This window comes from Ceratotherium simum, chromosome 4, assembly GCF_057802395.1.
Source record: "Ceratotherium simum simum isolate JZ-2026a chromosome 4, ASM5780239v1, whole genome shotgun sequence".
Lineage (NCBI taxonomy): Eukaryota > Metazoa > Chordata > Mammalia > Perissodactyla > Rhinocerotidae > Ceratotherium > Ceratotherium simum.
The window spans coordinates 39992109-40010552 of NC_141903.1; the positions used below are offsets into that span (position 1 = coordinate 39992109).

At 42.6% G+C, this 18444-nt stretch overlaps 1 protein-coding gene across 5 annotated transcripts in view; it reads left to right on the plus strand.

Annotated features, from left to right (window-relative positions):
• The window catches only part of MACROH2A1 (macroH2A.1 histone), a 75878-nt gene that overhangs the window by 40390 nt on the left and 17044 nt on the right, over positions 1 to 18444 (plus strand). For 2 of the 5 annotated variants that reach the window (XM_087429770.1, XM_087429771.1), the window contains 2 exons: positions 7715 to 7825; positions 15333 to 15432. In XM_087429770.1, coding sequence (XP_087285896.1) covers positions 7715 to 7825; positions 15333 to 15432 — 211 coding nt within the window. Of the gene's footprint in view, positions 1 to 7714; positions 7826 to 15332; positions 15433 to 17148; positions 17240 to 18444 lie in introns of all 5 variants that reach the window. The other 3 variants (XM_087429773.1, XM_087429772.1, XM_087429774.1) reach the window with 3 other exon arrangements.

An 18444-nucleotide genomic window follows, 5' to 3' on the forward strand; every position in this document is an offset into this window, starting at 1 on the left:
GTGAACATGGGGGTACATATATCTTTTTGAGTTAATGTTTTCATTTTCTTCAGATAAATATACAGAAGTGGAATTGCTGGATCATATGGTAGTTCTATTTTTAATTTTTTGAGGAACCTCCATACTGTTTTCCATAGTGGCTACACCAATTTACGTTCCCACCAACAGTGTACCAGGGTTCCCTTTTCTCCACATCCTCACCAACACTTGTTATTTGTTGTCTTTTTGATAATAGCCATTCTAACAGATGTGAGGTGATATCTTATTGTGGTTTTGATTTGCATTTCCCTGATGATTAATGATGTTGAACACATTTTCATGTACCTGTTGGCCATGTGTATGTCTTCTTTGGAAAAATGCCTATTTAGATCCTCTGCCATTTTTCAATCAGATTGTCTTTTTGCTATTAGGTTGTATGAGTTCTTTATATATTTTGGATATTAACCCCTTATCAGATATATTATTTGCAAATGTTTTCTCCCATTCTGTAGGTTGCCTTTTCATTTTGTTGATGGTTTCCTTTTCTGTGCAGAAGCTTTTTAGTTTGATGTAGTCCCACTTGTTTATTTTTGCTTTTGTTGCCTTTGCTTTGGTGTCAAATCCAAAAAATCATCACCAAGACCAATATCAAGGAACTTACCGTCTGTTTTCTTCTAGGTGTTTTATGGTTTCAGATCTTACATTCATGTCTTCAGTCCATTTTGAGCTAAGTTTTGTGTATGGTATAAAATAGTAGTCCAGTTTCATTCTTTTGCATGTGACTGTCCAGTTTTCCCAACACCATTTGTTGAAGCGACTGTCCTTTCCCATTGTATATTCTTGGCTCCTTTGTGGTAAATTAATTGATCATATATGTGTGGGCTTATTTCTGGGTTCTCTATTCTGTTCCATTGGTCTATATGTCTGTTTTATGCCAATACCATACTGTTTTAATTACTATAGCTTTGTAATATAGTTTGAAATCAGGGAGCATGATGCCTCCAGCTTTGTTCTTCTTTCTCAAGATTGGTTTGGCTGTTTGGAGTCTTTTGTTGTTCCATAGAAATTTTAGGATTGTTTGTTCTATTTCTGTGAAAAATGCCATTGGAATTTTGATAGGGATTGCATTGAACGTGTAAATTGCTTTTGGTATTATGGACATTTTAATGATATTGATCCTTCTAATCCATGAGAATGGAGTATCTTTCCATTTATTTCTCTCTTCTTCTTCTTCTTATAGGTCTTTTACCTCCTTGGGTAAATCTATTTCTAGGTAGTTTATTCTTTTTGATGCAGTTGTAAATGGGATTGTTTTCCTGATTTCTCTTTCTGATGGTTTGTTGTTAGCGTATAGAAATTCAACAGATTTTTGTATATTGATTTTGTATCCTACAGCTTTACTGAATTTGTTTATTAGTTCTAACAGTTTTTTGGTGAACTCTTTAGGGTTTTCTATATGTAATAACATGTCATCTGCAAATAGTGACAGTTTTGCTTCCTCCTTATTTGGATGCCTTTTATTTCTTTTTCTTGCCTAATTACTCTGGCTAGGACTGCCAATAATATGTTGAATAAAAGTGGCAAGAGTGGGCATCCTGTCTCATTCCTGATCTTAGAGGAAAAGCTTTCAGCTTTTCACTGTTGAGTATGATGTTAGCTGTGGACTTGGCATACATGACCTTTATTATGTTGAGGTATGTTCCCCCTGTACCCATTTTGTGGAGAGTTTTTATCATAAATGGATGTTGAATTTTGTCAAATGCCTTTTTGGCATCTATTGAGATGATCATATGATTTTTATCCTTCATTCTGTTAATGTGGTGTATCACATTGATTGATTTGTGGATTTTGAACCATCCTTGCATCCCTGGAATAAATTCCACTTGATTGTGGTATATGATCCTTTCAAAGTATTGTTGAATTTGATTTGCTGATATATTATTGAGGATTTTGAATCTATGTTCATCAGAGATGTTGCCTATAATTTCCTTTTCTTGTGGTGTCTTTGGTTTTGGTATTAGGGTAATGCTGGCCTCATAAAATGAGTTTAGAAGCATTCTCATCTCTTCTATATTTTGGAAGAGTTTGAGAAGGATTGGTATTAATTCTTCTTTAAATGTTTGGTAGAGTCCATCAGTGAGGCCATGTGGTCCTGGACTTTTGTTCGTTGGAAGGTTTTTGATTACTGATTCAATCTCTTTACTAGTAATCAGTCTGTTCAGATTTTCTGTTTCTTCATGATTCAGTCTTGTTAGGTTTGTTTCTATAAATTTATCCATTTCTTCTAGGTGTTCCAATTTTTTGGCATATAATGGTTCATAGTAGTCTCTTATGATCCTTTGTTTCTGTGGTATCCATTGTAATGTCTCCTGTTTCGTTTCTGCTTTTATTTATTTGAGTCTTCTCTTTTTTTCTTGGTGAATCTAGCTAAAGATTTGTCAATTTTGTTTATCTTTTCAAAGAACCAGCTCTTAGTTTCATTTATCTTTTCTATTGCCTTTTTAGTCTTTATTTCATTTATTTCTGCTCTGATCTTTATTTCCTTCCTTCTACTAATTTGGGCTTCGTTCTTATTTTTCTAGTTCCCTGGGTTGTGAAGTTAGGTTGTTTATTTGGGATAGTTCTTGTTTCTTGATGTAGGCATTTATCACTATAAACTTTCCTCATAGAGTTGCTTTTGACAAGTCTCATAAGTTTTGTTGTATTTATAATTTATTATAAATAATGTTATATTTCCATTTGTCTCAAGGTATTTTTTGATTTCTTCTTTGACCCATTGGTTGTTCAGTAGCATATTGTTTAATTTCCACATGCTTGTGAATTTTCCAGTTTTCTTCTTGTAATTGATTTCTAATTTCATACCATCGTGGTTGGAAAAGATGCTTGATATGATTTCATTTTTCTTAAATTTATTAAGACTTGTTTTGTGGCCTAACATATGATCTATCTTGGAGAATGTTCCATGTGTACCTGAGAGGAATGTGTATTCTGCTGCTTTTGGATGTAATGTTCTGTATATATCTGTTAAATCTATCTGATGTGTCATTTAAGGCCAATGTTTTTTTATTGATTTTCTGTCTGGATGACTTATCCATTGATGTAAGTGGTGTATTAAAGTTCCCTACTATTATTATATTGTTGTCTATTTCTCCCTTTAGGTTTGTTAATATTTGCTTTATATATTTATGTGCTCCTATGTTGGGTGCATAAATATTTACAAATGTTATATCCTCTTGTTGGATTGACCACTTTATCATTATGTAATGCCCTTCATTGTCTGTTATTGCAGTTTTTGTTTTAAAATCTATTTTCTTATATAAGTATAGCTATGCCAGCTTTCTTTTGGTTTCCATTTCATGGAAAATCTTTTTCCATCCCTTCACTTTCAGTCTGTATGTGTTCTTAGATCTGAAATGTCTCTCTTGTAGGCAGCATATAGATGGGTCTTGTGTTTTTATCTGTTCAGCCACTTTATTTCTTTTGATTGGAGAATTTAGTCCATTTACATTTAATGTACTTTTTGATAGGTATGTACTTTTTGCCATTTTTCAATTATTTTCTGTTTTGTAGTTCCTTTGTTCCATTCTTCTCTTGCTCTCTTCCTTCATGATTTGATGATTTTCTTTAGTGGTATGCTTGGATTTCTTTCTCTTTGTCTTTTGTTTATCTACTATAGGCTTTTGCTTTGTGGTTACCATGAGGCTTACATATAACAACTTATATTTCTAACAGTGTGTTTTAAGTTTGAACACATTCTAAAGAGCTACATTTTACTCTCCCCGCCCCCGCTGCAGTTTTATGTTTTTGATGTCACATTTTACGTCTTTTTATCTTGTGTATTCCTTAACTAATTCTTGTAGTTATAGTTATTTTTACTGTTTATGTCTTTTACCCTTCATACTAGCTTTATAAGTGATTAATCCACCACCTTTACTACATATTTACCTTTACCAGTGAGATTTATACTTTCATATGTTTTCCTATTACTAATTAGCACCTTTTCTTTTCAGCTTAAAGTCCCTTTAACATTTCTTGTAAGGCTGGTTTAGTGGTGATGAACTCCTTTAGCTTTTGCTTGTCTGGAAAACTCTATTTCTCCTTCAATTCTGAAGGGCAACTTTGCCAGGTAGAATATTTTTGGTTGGAAGTTTTTGACATCCAGCACTTTGACTATGTTGTGTTAGTCCTTTCTGGCCTGCAGAGTTTCTGCTGATAGTCTTATGGGGGTTCCTTTGCATGTAACAAGTTGTTTTTCTCCTGTTGCTTTTAAGATTCTCTCCTTGTCTTTAACTTCTGACTTTTTAATTATAACGTGTCTTGGTGTGGATCTCTTTAGGTTCATCTTATTTGGAACTCTCTGGGCTTCCTGGCAGGATTTCTTTCCTTTTTATGGCTGAATATATTCCATTGCATATATATATACCGCAAGTTCTTTATCCATTCATCTGTCAATGGACACTTAGGTTGTTTCCATGTCTTGGCTATTGTAAATAATGCTGCTATGAGCATGGGAGTGCAGATATTTCTTCAACATAGTATTTTCATTTCCTTTGGATATATTCCGAGAAATGGAATTTCTGGATTATATGGTAGTTCTATTTTTAATTTTTCAAGGAACCTCCATGCTGTTTTCCGTAGTGGCTGTGCCAATTTATGATGTGGGGCAATAGCTTTAATGGAGGAGGACACAAGCAAATGAATCATGGCTGAATATTATGAGAATAATATGAGAATGGGGCAAGTGAAAGAGATAAGGGCTCAAGGAGAAAAATATTCGTTATCACAGTATTCATTAATCACAGGTTAATCCTTATAACCTGGCTGCATAGGTGGCTGCTGACTTGTTGTATCAGGGGCATAGGGAAGCTCTCACGACGACTCTTCCAATAAAACCAGCTCCTACTCCCAGATGCCTGAAATTTTATTAGTTAGGGCTTTCTTGCCTCTTAAAATCCAAGCATCCTTGGGCAGAAGCACTAAATCCTTGTCTACTTATCAACTGCATCCCATTCCCAAGCATTTACCAAGCATGTCCTGTATGTGTGGTGTTCAGTGGGTAGAGCAGTGGTGTTCAAAGTTGTTTGCTTGCGTACCTCCTAAACAATTTTGAAAATCTTTGTATCTCACACATTTAAAATTTGACAGCTAAACTTTTCATAATAAATTTAAATATCTGCAAAGGATATAATTTTTGGTATCTAATAAATATTGACATTTAAGAAGAAAACTGTTTCGTTGCTCATTTAAACATATCCAAAGAAATCTAAATACTGTGATGATTTGATCTACCATCATCATTTAAAAAATACACAAACAGGCTCTTTTTTAAGTTGGAACATTTACATTATTTTTCTCCTTGAGCCCTTATTTCTCTTTCACTTGCCCCACAAAATTTTATCCAAATGTAACACATTTTTATGCTTGTAGTATTTTATTGATCTCCACAACAAAAATAATGTATATAAATTTAAATTTATTTTGAAAAAATTTCTTGTGATCATAAAAGCACTAAATGTTATGGATTCTACAGAATTGGATAGTTATCACATTTATTAATAGTACACAATTCATCAAACTGATGAATACGTTACAAATTTTAATAACTATTAAGGAAAATGTAAAATTTTTTGGAACTGTGTCTGGTAATGAGATGGATGAAGATAGGGTTTTTCCAATTAACTCAAGTCTCCTAAGATGAATGTTACTTATCGATAAAATGAGACCAAGTTCAGCATCCTATATTTTTATATTTATAGGTATAAGTGCCTGGAAAATCTTGTTCACAAAAATAATTAAATGGGAATGGAAAGGATTTGGTTACAGCAACATCGCTCAATCCTCTGAACTCTTTCTGAGTTATGTGCCAACAATCACGTAGTAATCTGTCATCAATTTTTTGAAATAAATGTTTTATTTTAGAATCTTTTTAGGTTTACAGAAAAGTTACAAAGACAGTACAGCAAGTTCCTAACTATCCCTCACCCAGTTTCCCCGTTGTTAATATCTTCCATAACCCTGGTATATTGTCGCAACTAAGAAACCAGCGTTGGTACGTTACTATTAACTGAACTCCATCAGTCTGTTCTTTAATGATCTATCAGCTGTTAACTCAGTTCAGTATTTCTACAGTTCTGTTGAAAGCACAGAATTAGAAACATCTGACTTTCAAAAGGATTTGTCATGCAGCCCTTCTTTCCTTCTTTTGTTTCCTGGAAAGTATATCAAAAGAGGCTTTACTAAGACTTACCATGTAATTGTTGATTATACCTGTTGCTCTTTCACTTGTCAAATCTGATATGAAGTATTAGGAAAACCAAAATAGTTATAATTTTATTATATCTTTGCTAATACCATATTTCTTGATAAAATGCTTTTTGTCTTATCATTTTATCAACACTTTGGAGCTTCAGATTTAGCTCACTTAATTTATGGAAAATGTTCCAGGTTAGCCATATAACCTAAATGCCAAAGCGGTCCTTATTTTTAAAGTACTCAGCAAAATTAGACCTTATTTTTCATTGTAAGTAAAAATATTACTGTGTTAATGAATTTGAATCCTAAATGGGCATATGGATAGGGCATGGGCCCTGCCCCGAGTTTATTGTCCAGATTCGTCCTGCAGGAAGACATGGCATCTGTAATATTTCTCACCCCCTACTTTCTTGATTTGCTCCCACTGAACCGTCCCTCAAGAGTGACGTAATTTTTGATAATAATTGGGGGAAGGGAAAAGGTGAAGTGTCTAAACAAAAATTGCCATTGGTCCCACTATTCACTCTACAGTATATCTGAATGCAGAAAATCCCCAAATGAGGCAAAATATCCATTTCTAATACAAGCCTTGTCCTTAACAGAATTATATAAAAGACTAGGAAAGACGTGCATCCATGCTTCCGGGGTGGTGCACCACACTAATATTCACTCTGGCAGGTGGGAGAAGGGTGGTTGTGCAAGAAGACCCAGCATGAAACCGTGACCACAGGTGTAGGTCACTCTTAGGACAGATGAGTTTTAGGAAAAAGTACATGAGGAAGTGGGGGATCTGGAAATTAATTAAACCTCTCTACACAACATACTCCTTGGAACGCTCTTGGGAACCCCAGGGTATGCACACTTCAGTCTGAGTGATGCTGGCTAGAGGCTCAAGAGCATGTCCAGATCCCTGCCCCTACAGGCCGTGAGAGACCCCAAGGGGACAAATGGGCTCACCAGCTGCCACCGTGTGGGTCCTTCTCCAAGGCTGGTTTTAATGAAGGAGAGTAGGGGGTCTTACTTCCTGGGCGGGGGAGGGATGGAGGGTATGGTCTTTGGTCTACGTTTTGGCTCTTTGAGAGCTAATGACCTAGAACAGTTTATTTTTTCCCTCAAATCTGAGTAGAGGGAGTAGCGTACAGACATCTAGGAAGTAGAGACCCTTAATTAGGAGACATGTACTTGGTCTAAATTTATGAAAATGGTTCTGTTCTAAATTATCACTATAAGGTTTGCCTTTAAGTAGCTATTTTTTGAGATAAAAAGTGATGAAAATACAATTTAACACTTTTCATAGAACTGTTGGACTTCAAAATAAGCCTTCAGCCCCCACTTTGAGAAATGCTGAGAACTGGTTGCGGTTTAGTTTTCGGTTTCTCTTGAGTATTATGGGCAAGGCCTGTGAGTCGCCTTCCTGTTAGAAAGCCCCGATTCCTGTGGTCTGCCTGCGCGGGCTTTGCACTGACTCTTCCACTTGTGCAAGAAGAAGCAGGGGGAAGTCAGCAAGGCAGCCAGCGCCGACAGCACGACCGAGGGCACGCCCGCCGACGGCTTCACGGTCCTCTCCACCAAGAGCCTCTTCCTCGGCCAGAAGGTAGGCAGATGCGCAGACTTGGTCTGCTCGCGGGCCCCGGGACAGATGGGGGGCAGAACCTGTCCTGCTAGCAGGAAGGCCTCATGGGTGTGAGTGGAGAAAGTGGGCAGCCAGGGCTTTAGGAGTGGCCTTAGGGAGGGCCATGGAGGGAGAAGCTCTGGGGAGACTGGCAGGCGGGAAGACGAGATGATGATAAAGAAGAGGGAAAGTGGCTCCCTTGGGCGGTTGGGACACCCCGGGGCTTGGTCTGAGGCAGGAGCTGCCTATGTGGGATAACTTGATCATCATATAGCACTGGCCAGAAAAACAGCCAGAAGTCCAAACTGGGTTCTGGAAAAGGAAGGGTCAAGCAGGCAGCCCACTTCTTCTGGTGGGCACTGAAGGTAGAGCCCCTGATCAGGGGGCGGGATTGTTTCTAGATTTCCACAACGGGTGCAGAGCCGCCTGAGGACTCCTCAAGCCAGTCGTTGGTTTGTTTTAACCGTGGGCAATACATTTTCAGCTGCCCCAGTGATGCAGCTTTGCCAGGATGCCATGGTTTTGTAAAAGATGATTCACTTTTGTTGAAAATAAAAATGATGCAAAGGCCTTTCAGAGCTGAGTATGAGAATTGATTAATATTTCTCTATTAATGCCAAAACAAAAGGGTGGAGAGAGAGGGAATTAACCTTTTCTTAACATTTTTATCCTACATTAAAAAAAAAATGAAAGGCATGAATTTGACCTTCCATGTCAATTATGTCTGGTTTGAATGTGGTTAACAACTTGGTTCTGAAGCTGCATCATTTTTAAAACCTCACTGTCAATTTTTCTTTGCATCTCAGTGACACCGTCCTGCTCACATCACTGCAAGCACTCCTTCCCCCCCCACCCTCCTGTCACTCATTGCACTCAGGCTCTCATGATGCAATTCCTGTGGTGGACTCTGTGTTCCAGCAAATAACCATTACAGTTTACGTTTTATAACCATTATCTGTATTCTGTATTCTGTATGCATTTTTCAAAGGAAAAAATAAGCAGCACTAGTTGTCATCTTAAGGTCTGGGGCGTTTAAAAGTTTTTGTTTAAAATATTTTTTATTTATTTAAAAAATTTGAACTCAACAGTGAAGGCAACCACCTGGGTCTACTTTCACACCCTTTAACGTGTCCTTTGGGTAATATATTGAAAGTTAATGTGACCTGTCATCCACATTGCTTTGGTTTGAACTAAAGTGTGAAAACCCACTGCTGTTGAGGACTAGCTCCAGTGTGCTATAGATCCCTAACGCAGATGATTAGTCAGGACTTGGCAGCCTATTCAACAGGTAGAATAGTTCAGCCCCTGGGGCCATCCTCTCCCTCCCTCCTTCCTCCTCCCAGCCCTTGGGTGCCCTGACCCTGGCCTCTCCCTTCCCTCTGTTCTTGCTACTTCCTGCCGGCTACCCCAAAGCCAACCTCACATCAGAACTCCTCACAGCCACTTCCTAGATGAACTGAGATATTTCTGAAATAGCGGTGCTCAGCCATGCAAATGTCCATGTGCAAGTGGAGACGCTCTTCTTGCACTTCTTGGTCTTTGATGGGGGCTTCGTCTGGGTTCTCCTGCACGTGAGCCCTGGAAGGGAGGCGGCAAAGGCTGCAGGTGCCTTGCTAGCTCCTCTGCAACCAAGCAGGGCCATCTTCTCCATTTTGGGTACACTGGTCCCAGGCCTCAGGACCAGGTGCCACAGGCATAAAAGTACCAGAAAGTACAAATTCTGCTAATACTGACTGTACCCCACCCAGAGTTGGGGAGGAGGAGTCCAAAAAGCTATAGGGAAGTATTGATGCTCTGTGAGAATTTACAGACATGTCATCTAATGTTAAATAGAAATAGAGGAAGCTGGAAGAAGTGGACTTGACAATGAAACTAATGTAATCTGTTTGGTGTCTGGACTTTTGGAGGGAGAATCTGAAAGGATTGGTTGAGTTGGAACCCAGTGTAAAATGGTCAACTTTAAGAGAAAGGGCTGGGTGCAGAACCAGACAGACCACTCGCCCTCTTTGCCATGTCACACAGTTAAGTTTTAGTGGTGAGAACAAACACCAAGCTCCCATGAGACTGCCCTTCTAGTTAAATGTGCTTCCAGCTTAATGACCCAAGACTCACACATCCAGGATGAGGGACCCCCAAATCCAACACTGCAGACACTCCTTAGCAGAGTAAACTGCGTCTCCCCAAATGTGGTGTCACAGAATAAAGCGGCATCTCAAGTCAGCCTGGGCACGAGAATAGAAACTAGGTGCTGGCACCCCTTTGTGGAACCTTGCGCCCCTGCAGTGTAAGATGGGATGAGTGCTATAGTTTGGAGCATTATTTTGAAGCAGTACTTTCTGGCCCTTTATTGGCCGTTACTGTCAGGTGAAAGTCATGGCATAGAGAGCAAAAGGGGCAAGAGTCATAAAACCGACACATACGAATGTTGACACAAAGCACGTGTTAAAATGTTGTGATTAGAGACATTAATTTTCACTGGGATTTTAGGAAATATTTCAAAAAGGGTACTTTAGAACGATGACTATATGGTACCCTGTGTTCTACGAATCTTATTTTTCCATCTGTGACAGTGACACCAATGCTTGTATATTGCAAGCAAGCTGAGGTGGAGAAAGGTGATACTGTGCTCGCTCCAGTCTGGGAAGGCACAGTTGCTAGGCTGCTCACAGGAGAAGCTGGCCTCTGGTTCAGGAGCCCGGGATCTAATTGTTGTTGATGATGTATTTCACATGCTGAAGTCTCAGGAGTCATTGCCCTCATTACAAAAAAAATGTTTTCTTTCGTTTTTCAAAAGAAAACAGTGCTGTGAGTCTGAATCGACTAAATGTTTTTGCTTTGTGGTTCGCAAGCCTTTTTTCAGAGATTTAAAAACCTGATGGTTTTATTTCCCAAAAAATACTTCCAGTGTGTATTTCTCTAAATCTGTGTCAGTGGTAGTAAATGGTTTAGGCTTCCTCGGTAGGGTCAGTATTATTTGAAACAGTTGGAAAGGCAGTGTAAGGAGGGTATGAGTGGGTCTACACCTTCCCAAACTATTTAGATCACAGCCGCAGCCCTGTGGGCCACTAAAGGCAGGGGTGGAGTACTGTGGGTTTTCTCCCTCAGATCCAAACACCCTACTCCCTTCCCGGAGGCTGGAAAACTGTAAGGAGAGAGGGAGCTCTTGAAGCAGCAATGAGGAGGAAGGGGCCGTTACCTCCTCAGTTTGGCTTCTGAGACAGTTTAGGAAACTGGCAAAGCCGTGAAGAGTGGTGACCTGACTCCTGGGCCTCCAGTAGTGCACACGTGTCCTTATCTTTGTGTGACACATTCTAGCCTGAAACCCACCAGATGCCACCACCAGGCTTGAGGCAGGGGATGCACGCAGGGTGGGCAGCATAGCACAGGTGGAGTCCTTTCATCCCAGAGGCAAGGGCAGGAGTGGGCCCTAGACTGGGCCACAGAGAAAACGTGGTTCTCCATGAGGAATTTAGAAACTATTCTGTGGAAGACATCGCCCTTTCCATACTTCTTAGTTGAAATGCACTTTGGGGACAGGAAAAGAGTTGCATTTTATGTGGCTAACACAGGGAAATAAGACGGGCCAGTCTTCTTCCTTCCTTGTCAATTATGAGGGAATGAGAGACACCAAAATTTGACAATTAGAGGCTAGACTTGACATGTCACTCAGATAATCCTTTAACAAGCACTTTCATTCCCTAAAATTGAATTTCTGATCATATTATGTAAAAAAATAGGATTGTACTATTTCCTGTCACCAAGTAGGTCATGTCAAGGTAGCCAGATGTCCATCCAGTAGCTCCAAGCCACCGGCTCCTTCCCTATCATTGGCAGGCCACCTCCTGACCTAAATGGTGGGTGCCACCTCCCTTCCAGGATGGCCAGGTTGGCTCTGAGCCACCTTGGGTCCAACTCAGGCCAAGGGCTCTGTTCCTGAGCTCTCATGTTTCCATCAGCCCTGCTTTAAGGGAAGGGGGATGTTCATTTCATCTCTGAGATGTGTCAGAATGTTTGACCTTCAGTTCCTACTCTGTGTGGCAGCAGAAATCCGAGCACTATTGTAGGCATTGTGTGGCACTCGGGGCTAGGAGGCAACCTACTCTCTGCCTTCGAGGAGCTTCTCCTCTAAGGAGTTCCATCATGAGTAGAGAACAAGGGTTAGAACTACTAGAGGGAGGACTGTGGACATCAGAGCTACAGAAGAGCCAGCTGGGATTAGGGTAATCAGGTCCCGGTTGGAAAAGGGATCTTGAAGGACACTTGGCGAAGTCCCCTTCTCCCAGCTCCGTGGCCCAGCGGGACCCCCTTCTGCTCTATCACTGGCAGTACCCGTTGGTCACTCTCCAGTGGCCAGCAGTCTTCACAGATATTTTAAATTCCCTATGCTGTGGTTCAAAACTTAGTTTTCCATCTTTCTCAATGATGAGACAAAGAAGTAGTCACCTTATTCAAATTCTGAAATCATTAATGACCCCCCTCCCTCCCAGAAAATCAGACTAAACTTGGGAATTTTCACAGTTCCCCAAAAATCTGATTTCCCCACCCACAAGTATCCCTGCTCTGCCATGTGCTTCAGACAACCACTGCCCTTCGGCTGAGAGGCCCAGTTGGATTTGACCCTGGGTGGTGGTGGGGGGACCCTGGGACCTCCTAGAATTAGGCATCATCCTGGCCCTACCAGGCCTATTCGTGTGTCCACTGGACAGCAGGATCCTTTTCAGACATGAGCATACATGGCCCATTTGCACCCTATGCTCGTGGGTTTTCTTCTCCTGTCCAGGGGAGCTACCATCTTTGTTCATGACCCTCTCTCTGTTAGCTTCTGCCCACTGGTTCAGCCTGCCGAAGCCAAGGTGATTACCCATTTGTCTTTCCAAAGTGCCTGAAGCAATTTGTCCTCCGTGCCACACACCCCCACCGCCCCACCCCGGTCTCCCAGACAAACATGCACACGCTTTATAGTCCAGAGGATTTTTTTAAACATACATTTGTACATTTTTAGTAGCAGCAAAACTGTTTTGTGGCTTAGCCCCTCATGCTGAGGACTTGTGCTGAGCCTGGTGCACAGCAGAGCATAGTTGGAAAATCAAGACTCAGCTGTGGGTGAGAGGGAACCAGCCCTTGGTTAGCTGGGAATTCTCAGTGCTGGTGGTGGTGGCTCCCTGAGGTGCAGACTTATGTGCTTTCAAGAGCAGGGCTGCCTCTGCTCAGAGGGAAGGTGACGAGTCCAGAGTGACTGGGAATTCTCCGAGGAACTTGAGTTCTGTTTGCACCCACTCCCTCGCTTCAGCAAAGCCATGAAGCCCCACGGTTTCCCCAGAGAGCCCGTTCTAGACAGAGGGGTGGTTCTCACCAGGCAGAGGCAGAGACAGGCTACTGGGGTTTCCCCTGCTAGTTGAATCGAAGCCCATGGAAATAGCTGATTTTCCAATGAGGCATTTCTGAGTACAAATCCAGAAGCATCTATACAATTGGAAAAAAATGGCGTGAGTTGTAAGGATTTGAACATGTATGGTTTTTAAACAAACAAAAAAGGAATCTCAGATGTCTTAAAAGTATATTCATCCATACCATACCAAGCATTTCCCTTTTTTCTCCTTTTCCTTCCTCCCCCAACAACCTCCTGCCTCTTCCCACAGTATGGGTTGTTGTGGGTTTTTTTGGTGGGAGCAGGGAGTACTGGCTTAACCTGAGTTTTTATGAATAGCATTTTCTTGAAGTAAAATGCAGTACTTATATGATGTCATAATCAAACCCTTTACCTTGTCTTGAATCCTGAACATTCACTTGCTTTACCCTGAGGCCCCCTATCTGTGCCCACTGACACTGCTTCTCCCCCAGCACAGCAGTGAGCACCCTGGCCCTGATGCTTGTCTCTTTTCTGTGCGTCTGTCCTGGCACTAGGGCCCTGTGCTTCTGAGAGCTTCGCTGTGAGATCACCCCAATGGGCTTCCTTCAGATTCAGGGATGTGGGTGGCCCCTAAATCACCCTGCAGTGCTGGGAACCATACTCTGGAAAGTCCAAGTGAGGAAAGCTTGTTCCTCCTCTCTGAGTCCTAACCAAAAAGGAGGCTTACTACCCTCTGGCAGGGCCTAGCCAGAGCCCTTCCCTGGCCATCTGACCAAATTTATTTCCACAACTGTTTTCTCGCAAAGGATGACTTTTAGTCTAAGCAGGGCCCTCTTTTGAGAATCTACTGACTGCTTCTGGGAATCAGAAATGCGGGTTTATATTTCTGATGCTTATGGAGTGTCAGGTTTTTTGTTTGGTTTTGTTTTCAACAAAATGTTTGGCCCCAGAAATCCAGTGACTTGGAGCTCAGTTGCCAAGAGCCTCCCCGCCAGGTGTCTGCATGCGGCCCTCTCCTTGGAGTGAGCGCCTGGACAAAGGCTCCTGCCCTGCTGGGCCTAGAGGCTGCAGTCAACTCTTCCAGCCTGGATCGCAGTTGGTCTTGGGCACCAGCTCCTCTCGGGGCTCCTTAGGCATTGCTCTTTGCTGCAGCTATTAGGAATTTATGTCACTGAAGCAGGAGCATCTTCATTGAGAGAGTGTGTGTGAGTGCTTTGCTGCAGGCACTTGTACATAAGAACAGGATGGACCCAGGACAGTAGTCCTGGGCCAGCTAATTCCCCCTGACCCTCTGACTGCTGAATCTAGAATTTAGGATTCATCTCATACTGAGGGTTGCTATGGCAACAGAATAACAGTGGGGAGGGAGGACATTCAGTGTCTCTTCAGAAAGAGCCAGTTGGTTGGTACTCATCAGACTCACTCAGGGAAAATGCTTGACCCATTGGGCCCCAAGAAGGGGAAAACAGTTTAAAAGACACATTGTCTTGCTAGAGAACTGCTATTTCTGTTCCTGGGTTTCACCAGAACTTCAGCATTACATGACCAATAGGCATGTAAAATTAGATGTTACTAAGCAACAGACCATTCTTGCTCCTTGCCATCCCTGAGCAGGGCAGGGGAGCCAGCTAGCCAGTGGTCCCGGTGATGGGGACAGCCTTAAAGACCCATGGCCACTTGGAGGAGAATGGCAGAACTACTAAGGGTTTGCCCAAAACCCAGCTAGGGCTTCTGCACCATTCCAGGGCTCAAAGAAGAGGACAGTCACATAGACCACCACCACCCACCCAGCAATGAGTACACTGAATCTGGGTCCTGACGGCTGCTTTATTTTGGCCCCCAGATCACAAGTTCCTTTAAAGGGAAGTGGATCCACTAGTCCAGTCTGGTGTATGCCTTCCTGTTGCCCCAAGCATCACTCAACAGGTTCTGGACCCTCAGCCCGGCTTGCTTCCTTTCAGCATCCCGCAGCATTTGAGTCTTTTGTTTGAAATGGATTCATTTTAGCCAGCAACTCCCTATTCCCTTTTGTGCCCAGTGCACTTGGAGTGTCCACTGCCCTTCATCTGTATCCCAAGGCTCCCTTCTCTGTGACTCCCGGCTGTCCTGTTATTTCCCACCTCATGCTTTTCTTTTCAGCTGAACCTTATTCACAGTGAAATCAGTAATTTAGCCGGCTTTGAGGTGGAGGCCATAATCAATCCTACCAATGCTGACATTGACCTTAAAGATGACCTAGGTAATTGGGAATGGGGTTTGGCACCGCCAGCTGTCAGGTGAAAAGTTGTGGAACCCAGAATTTAGGGTCTTCATCTTCTCAAACTTCAGATGGTCAAGCCAAATTCCCAAATCCGAGATTAATGTTTGAGTGTAGACATTGAATGTCTACTTACTCCAAGCCATTCCAAGTGGAAACGATCTGATAATGTTTCATTAAGTGCAATTGGCTACTTTCCCCTTGATTGTAAATATATTGCCATCTAAATTCTCTTCCATAATGATCACACTGACTGCTGGTTACTTGGGGGGGATTTTTAAAAAATGTGTTTGTATTTTTTTTTTAGAACTGAAAAATCTCAGGTAACTACAAAATGCTGGTTTCTCCATTTAAGCCTTAATTAGAACTGACACTCAAATGAAGCTTGAAAGCATTTAAAACGGGAGAGAATTAAGCTGTGTCAGTATACCATTAAGCTGTCTTTAATCCACCAGCAAATTGGTTTCCCCCAAATTTACCACACACTGTCACTTCTTTAACTTTTTCTACAACTGAAAACAGTATATGACTGAGTGTCACCTTCATAAATTATTTGGATAGAGGATCATATTAAGAAGGGCAGTATCTCTTTCTGAGTGAGTTCTTACGGAGGAAAACTCTGCCCCAGAGCCATGGTGTCTCCCAGCTCAGGAGGGTGGACGGTTTGGGGTGAGCTGAGAGGTACCCCTCAGGTGTCCCACTGTGTGGCTTCATCTTTGCATAGAGGACCTGTCAGCTCAGGAGTACAGTAAAAGCTCCTGTTCCTCTTAGCTCTGAGCCTTGCCAGGGGCAGTAGGCTAGCAGATGCCCTCCAAGGCAGCCTCATGCCTGGTGCTGATGTAGGTATGTTTTGTGTGCCTTTAGCTCCCACTTTCAGCTCCCTTTGTAAGGGGGCAGATTTCCTGGGAGACATGCTCATTCCGGAGCCCAGGCCCGACCCACACAAACTGGGTCCGAGGGTGGGCTGAAGACATGGGAACTGGGACTCAAGAATGCCCCGCTTACAATTGTTTTCCAACTGCCTTCTACCCTAAAAAAAAATCACAAGCTAGAAAAAGCAAGGATCCTATCCAAAGTACACTTTATATGTAAAATACATAAAAATAAGATTGACTAGAATAAGAGGAAAGCCTGGGAAAATATATTTATACCTTGAGGGGGAAAAATAAAGGCAATCCTCTACACATACCTCTACTGTTTTCTCGGTTTTCAAGAGCTGTCCCTTAGACAAAATGATCAGTGTTACAAGAATAAAAATCAAACCCCAAAAGTTGACTGCTGCCAACAAAATGGAGAAACTTGTTGTTTTGGGTGGCCTGGTAGTCTACATTTTCTTTTAAACAGATGCCATGTTTTAGTAGCCTTCTCAGTGGGTGCCAGTTTTATAGGCTTTGCCAAGTGAAATGGGGCATTTGTTGTTTTATTTCTTTTAACCTTTGGAAATGATCTCATGTGTGTGTTTCTCTTTTTTTGGACTTGTCGTTCAAATGTTTAATTTAAACATGTCACATTTGATGTTCCTCCTCCTCCTCTCCTCACCCCCGTCCACGTGTGCGCACACTTGGTGGACTGATTGCCCCTTTGGCTCGTGGGTTGGAATCGACCAGGTAGGCGGCCCTGCCCTCGGGGCGTTAGTGAATGTGCCTGTGCGTGGTCCCGGTCCAGCACAGTTGATGTCCATCTGTTTACCTGTTATAGTTGCAAGTTGTACAGGCTGACATTGCCTCCATCGACAGTGACGCTGTCGTTCACCCGACAAACACTGACTTCTACACCGGTGGTGAAGTAGGTAATGCCTAGCGGGTGCTGCCGAGTGTGTGTGTGCATGGTCAGTCGGCCGCCGCAGACAGCTTGATCCTTTGACAGCTACGCAGGGCTGCATTCATTTCACACTTCCAGCTGTCCTGACCTTCCCAAGGTCTTCCGTCCCTGGGTTGTGAACTCGAGAAATACAGCTAGCTGTCAGCCAGGGTACATCATGCAGCTCACAAATGGGCACACTTCTGGTTTGGAAACTGGTTCAGCAACGTCGTTTCTTCATGGGCTTCACGAGGCACAGCTTTGTTGGAGACTGGGTTCACACATGATCTCAGCTGCAAGGGGGATGCAGCCAGATCGGCCGAGTGGCATCCAAGACCACTTCTGTGCCCCAGACACACAGGAATGCCTGTGCACGGGTCTCTGCCCCACACACGTCTCTCTCTGTGTCAGAAGCACGCTCACTCCAGAAAATGGCCTTAAAGCCTTAGGTGCACATGGGGGTACTTTCAGAACGCTCTCCCACACTCAAGGGCTCTCAGACCTTACGTGCATGAAAGTCACCTCATTCTGATGTGGTGTCCCTAGACCACGCTTCAGAAACACTCTCCTAGACCTAGAAAGCTCCTTCTTCCCCCGGGCAGCTGACATGCATGATCGTCAGTTTGCTTCTGGCGCTAAATGCTGAGGGTGGGGTGAGGCAGAGAGAGCACTGGGGGTGCCTGGTGCCGAGCGCTGCGGCTGCAGACTTGCTGCACTAGCATCATCAGATGGTGCCCTGCTTTAAAAATACGCTGAGGCGCTAATAGGATGAGGAGGCATCCAGGTGTGCTGGCAAAAAAGTCCACCTGGAGCTAGGTAGAAGGAGCTCGAATCCTGACCTTACCATTTACTGATAATGGGGCCTGGGCAAGTCACTTAACTTCTCGATGCCTTGGTTTCCCTATCTGTAAAATAGTGGTAATAATGAGAATTACATTAAAAGATGTAAGCAAAGCACCTTGTTTTGTGCTTGGCTCATGATTGGTGCTTACTGTATGGTCTCACTCTCATGTGTATATGATTTTACAGTTGTGCTGGTCCCGAGGGCAGCATTCTGAGTGTAGATTCCAACACCAGCTTCCAAAGAGAATGGGTACATTTCCAATAAGGGCAAAAGTGAAGTCTTGAAGGATGAGGCCCTCAGGATTTTCATGAGTGTCCCAGACACTGAAGGGCAACAGCTTGGCAATCTGT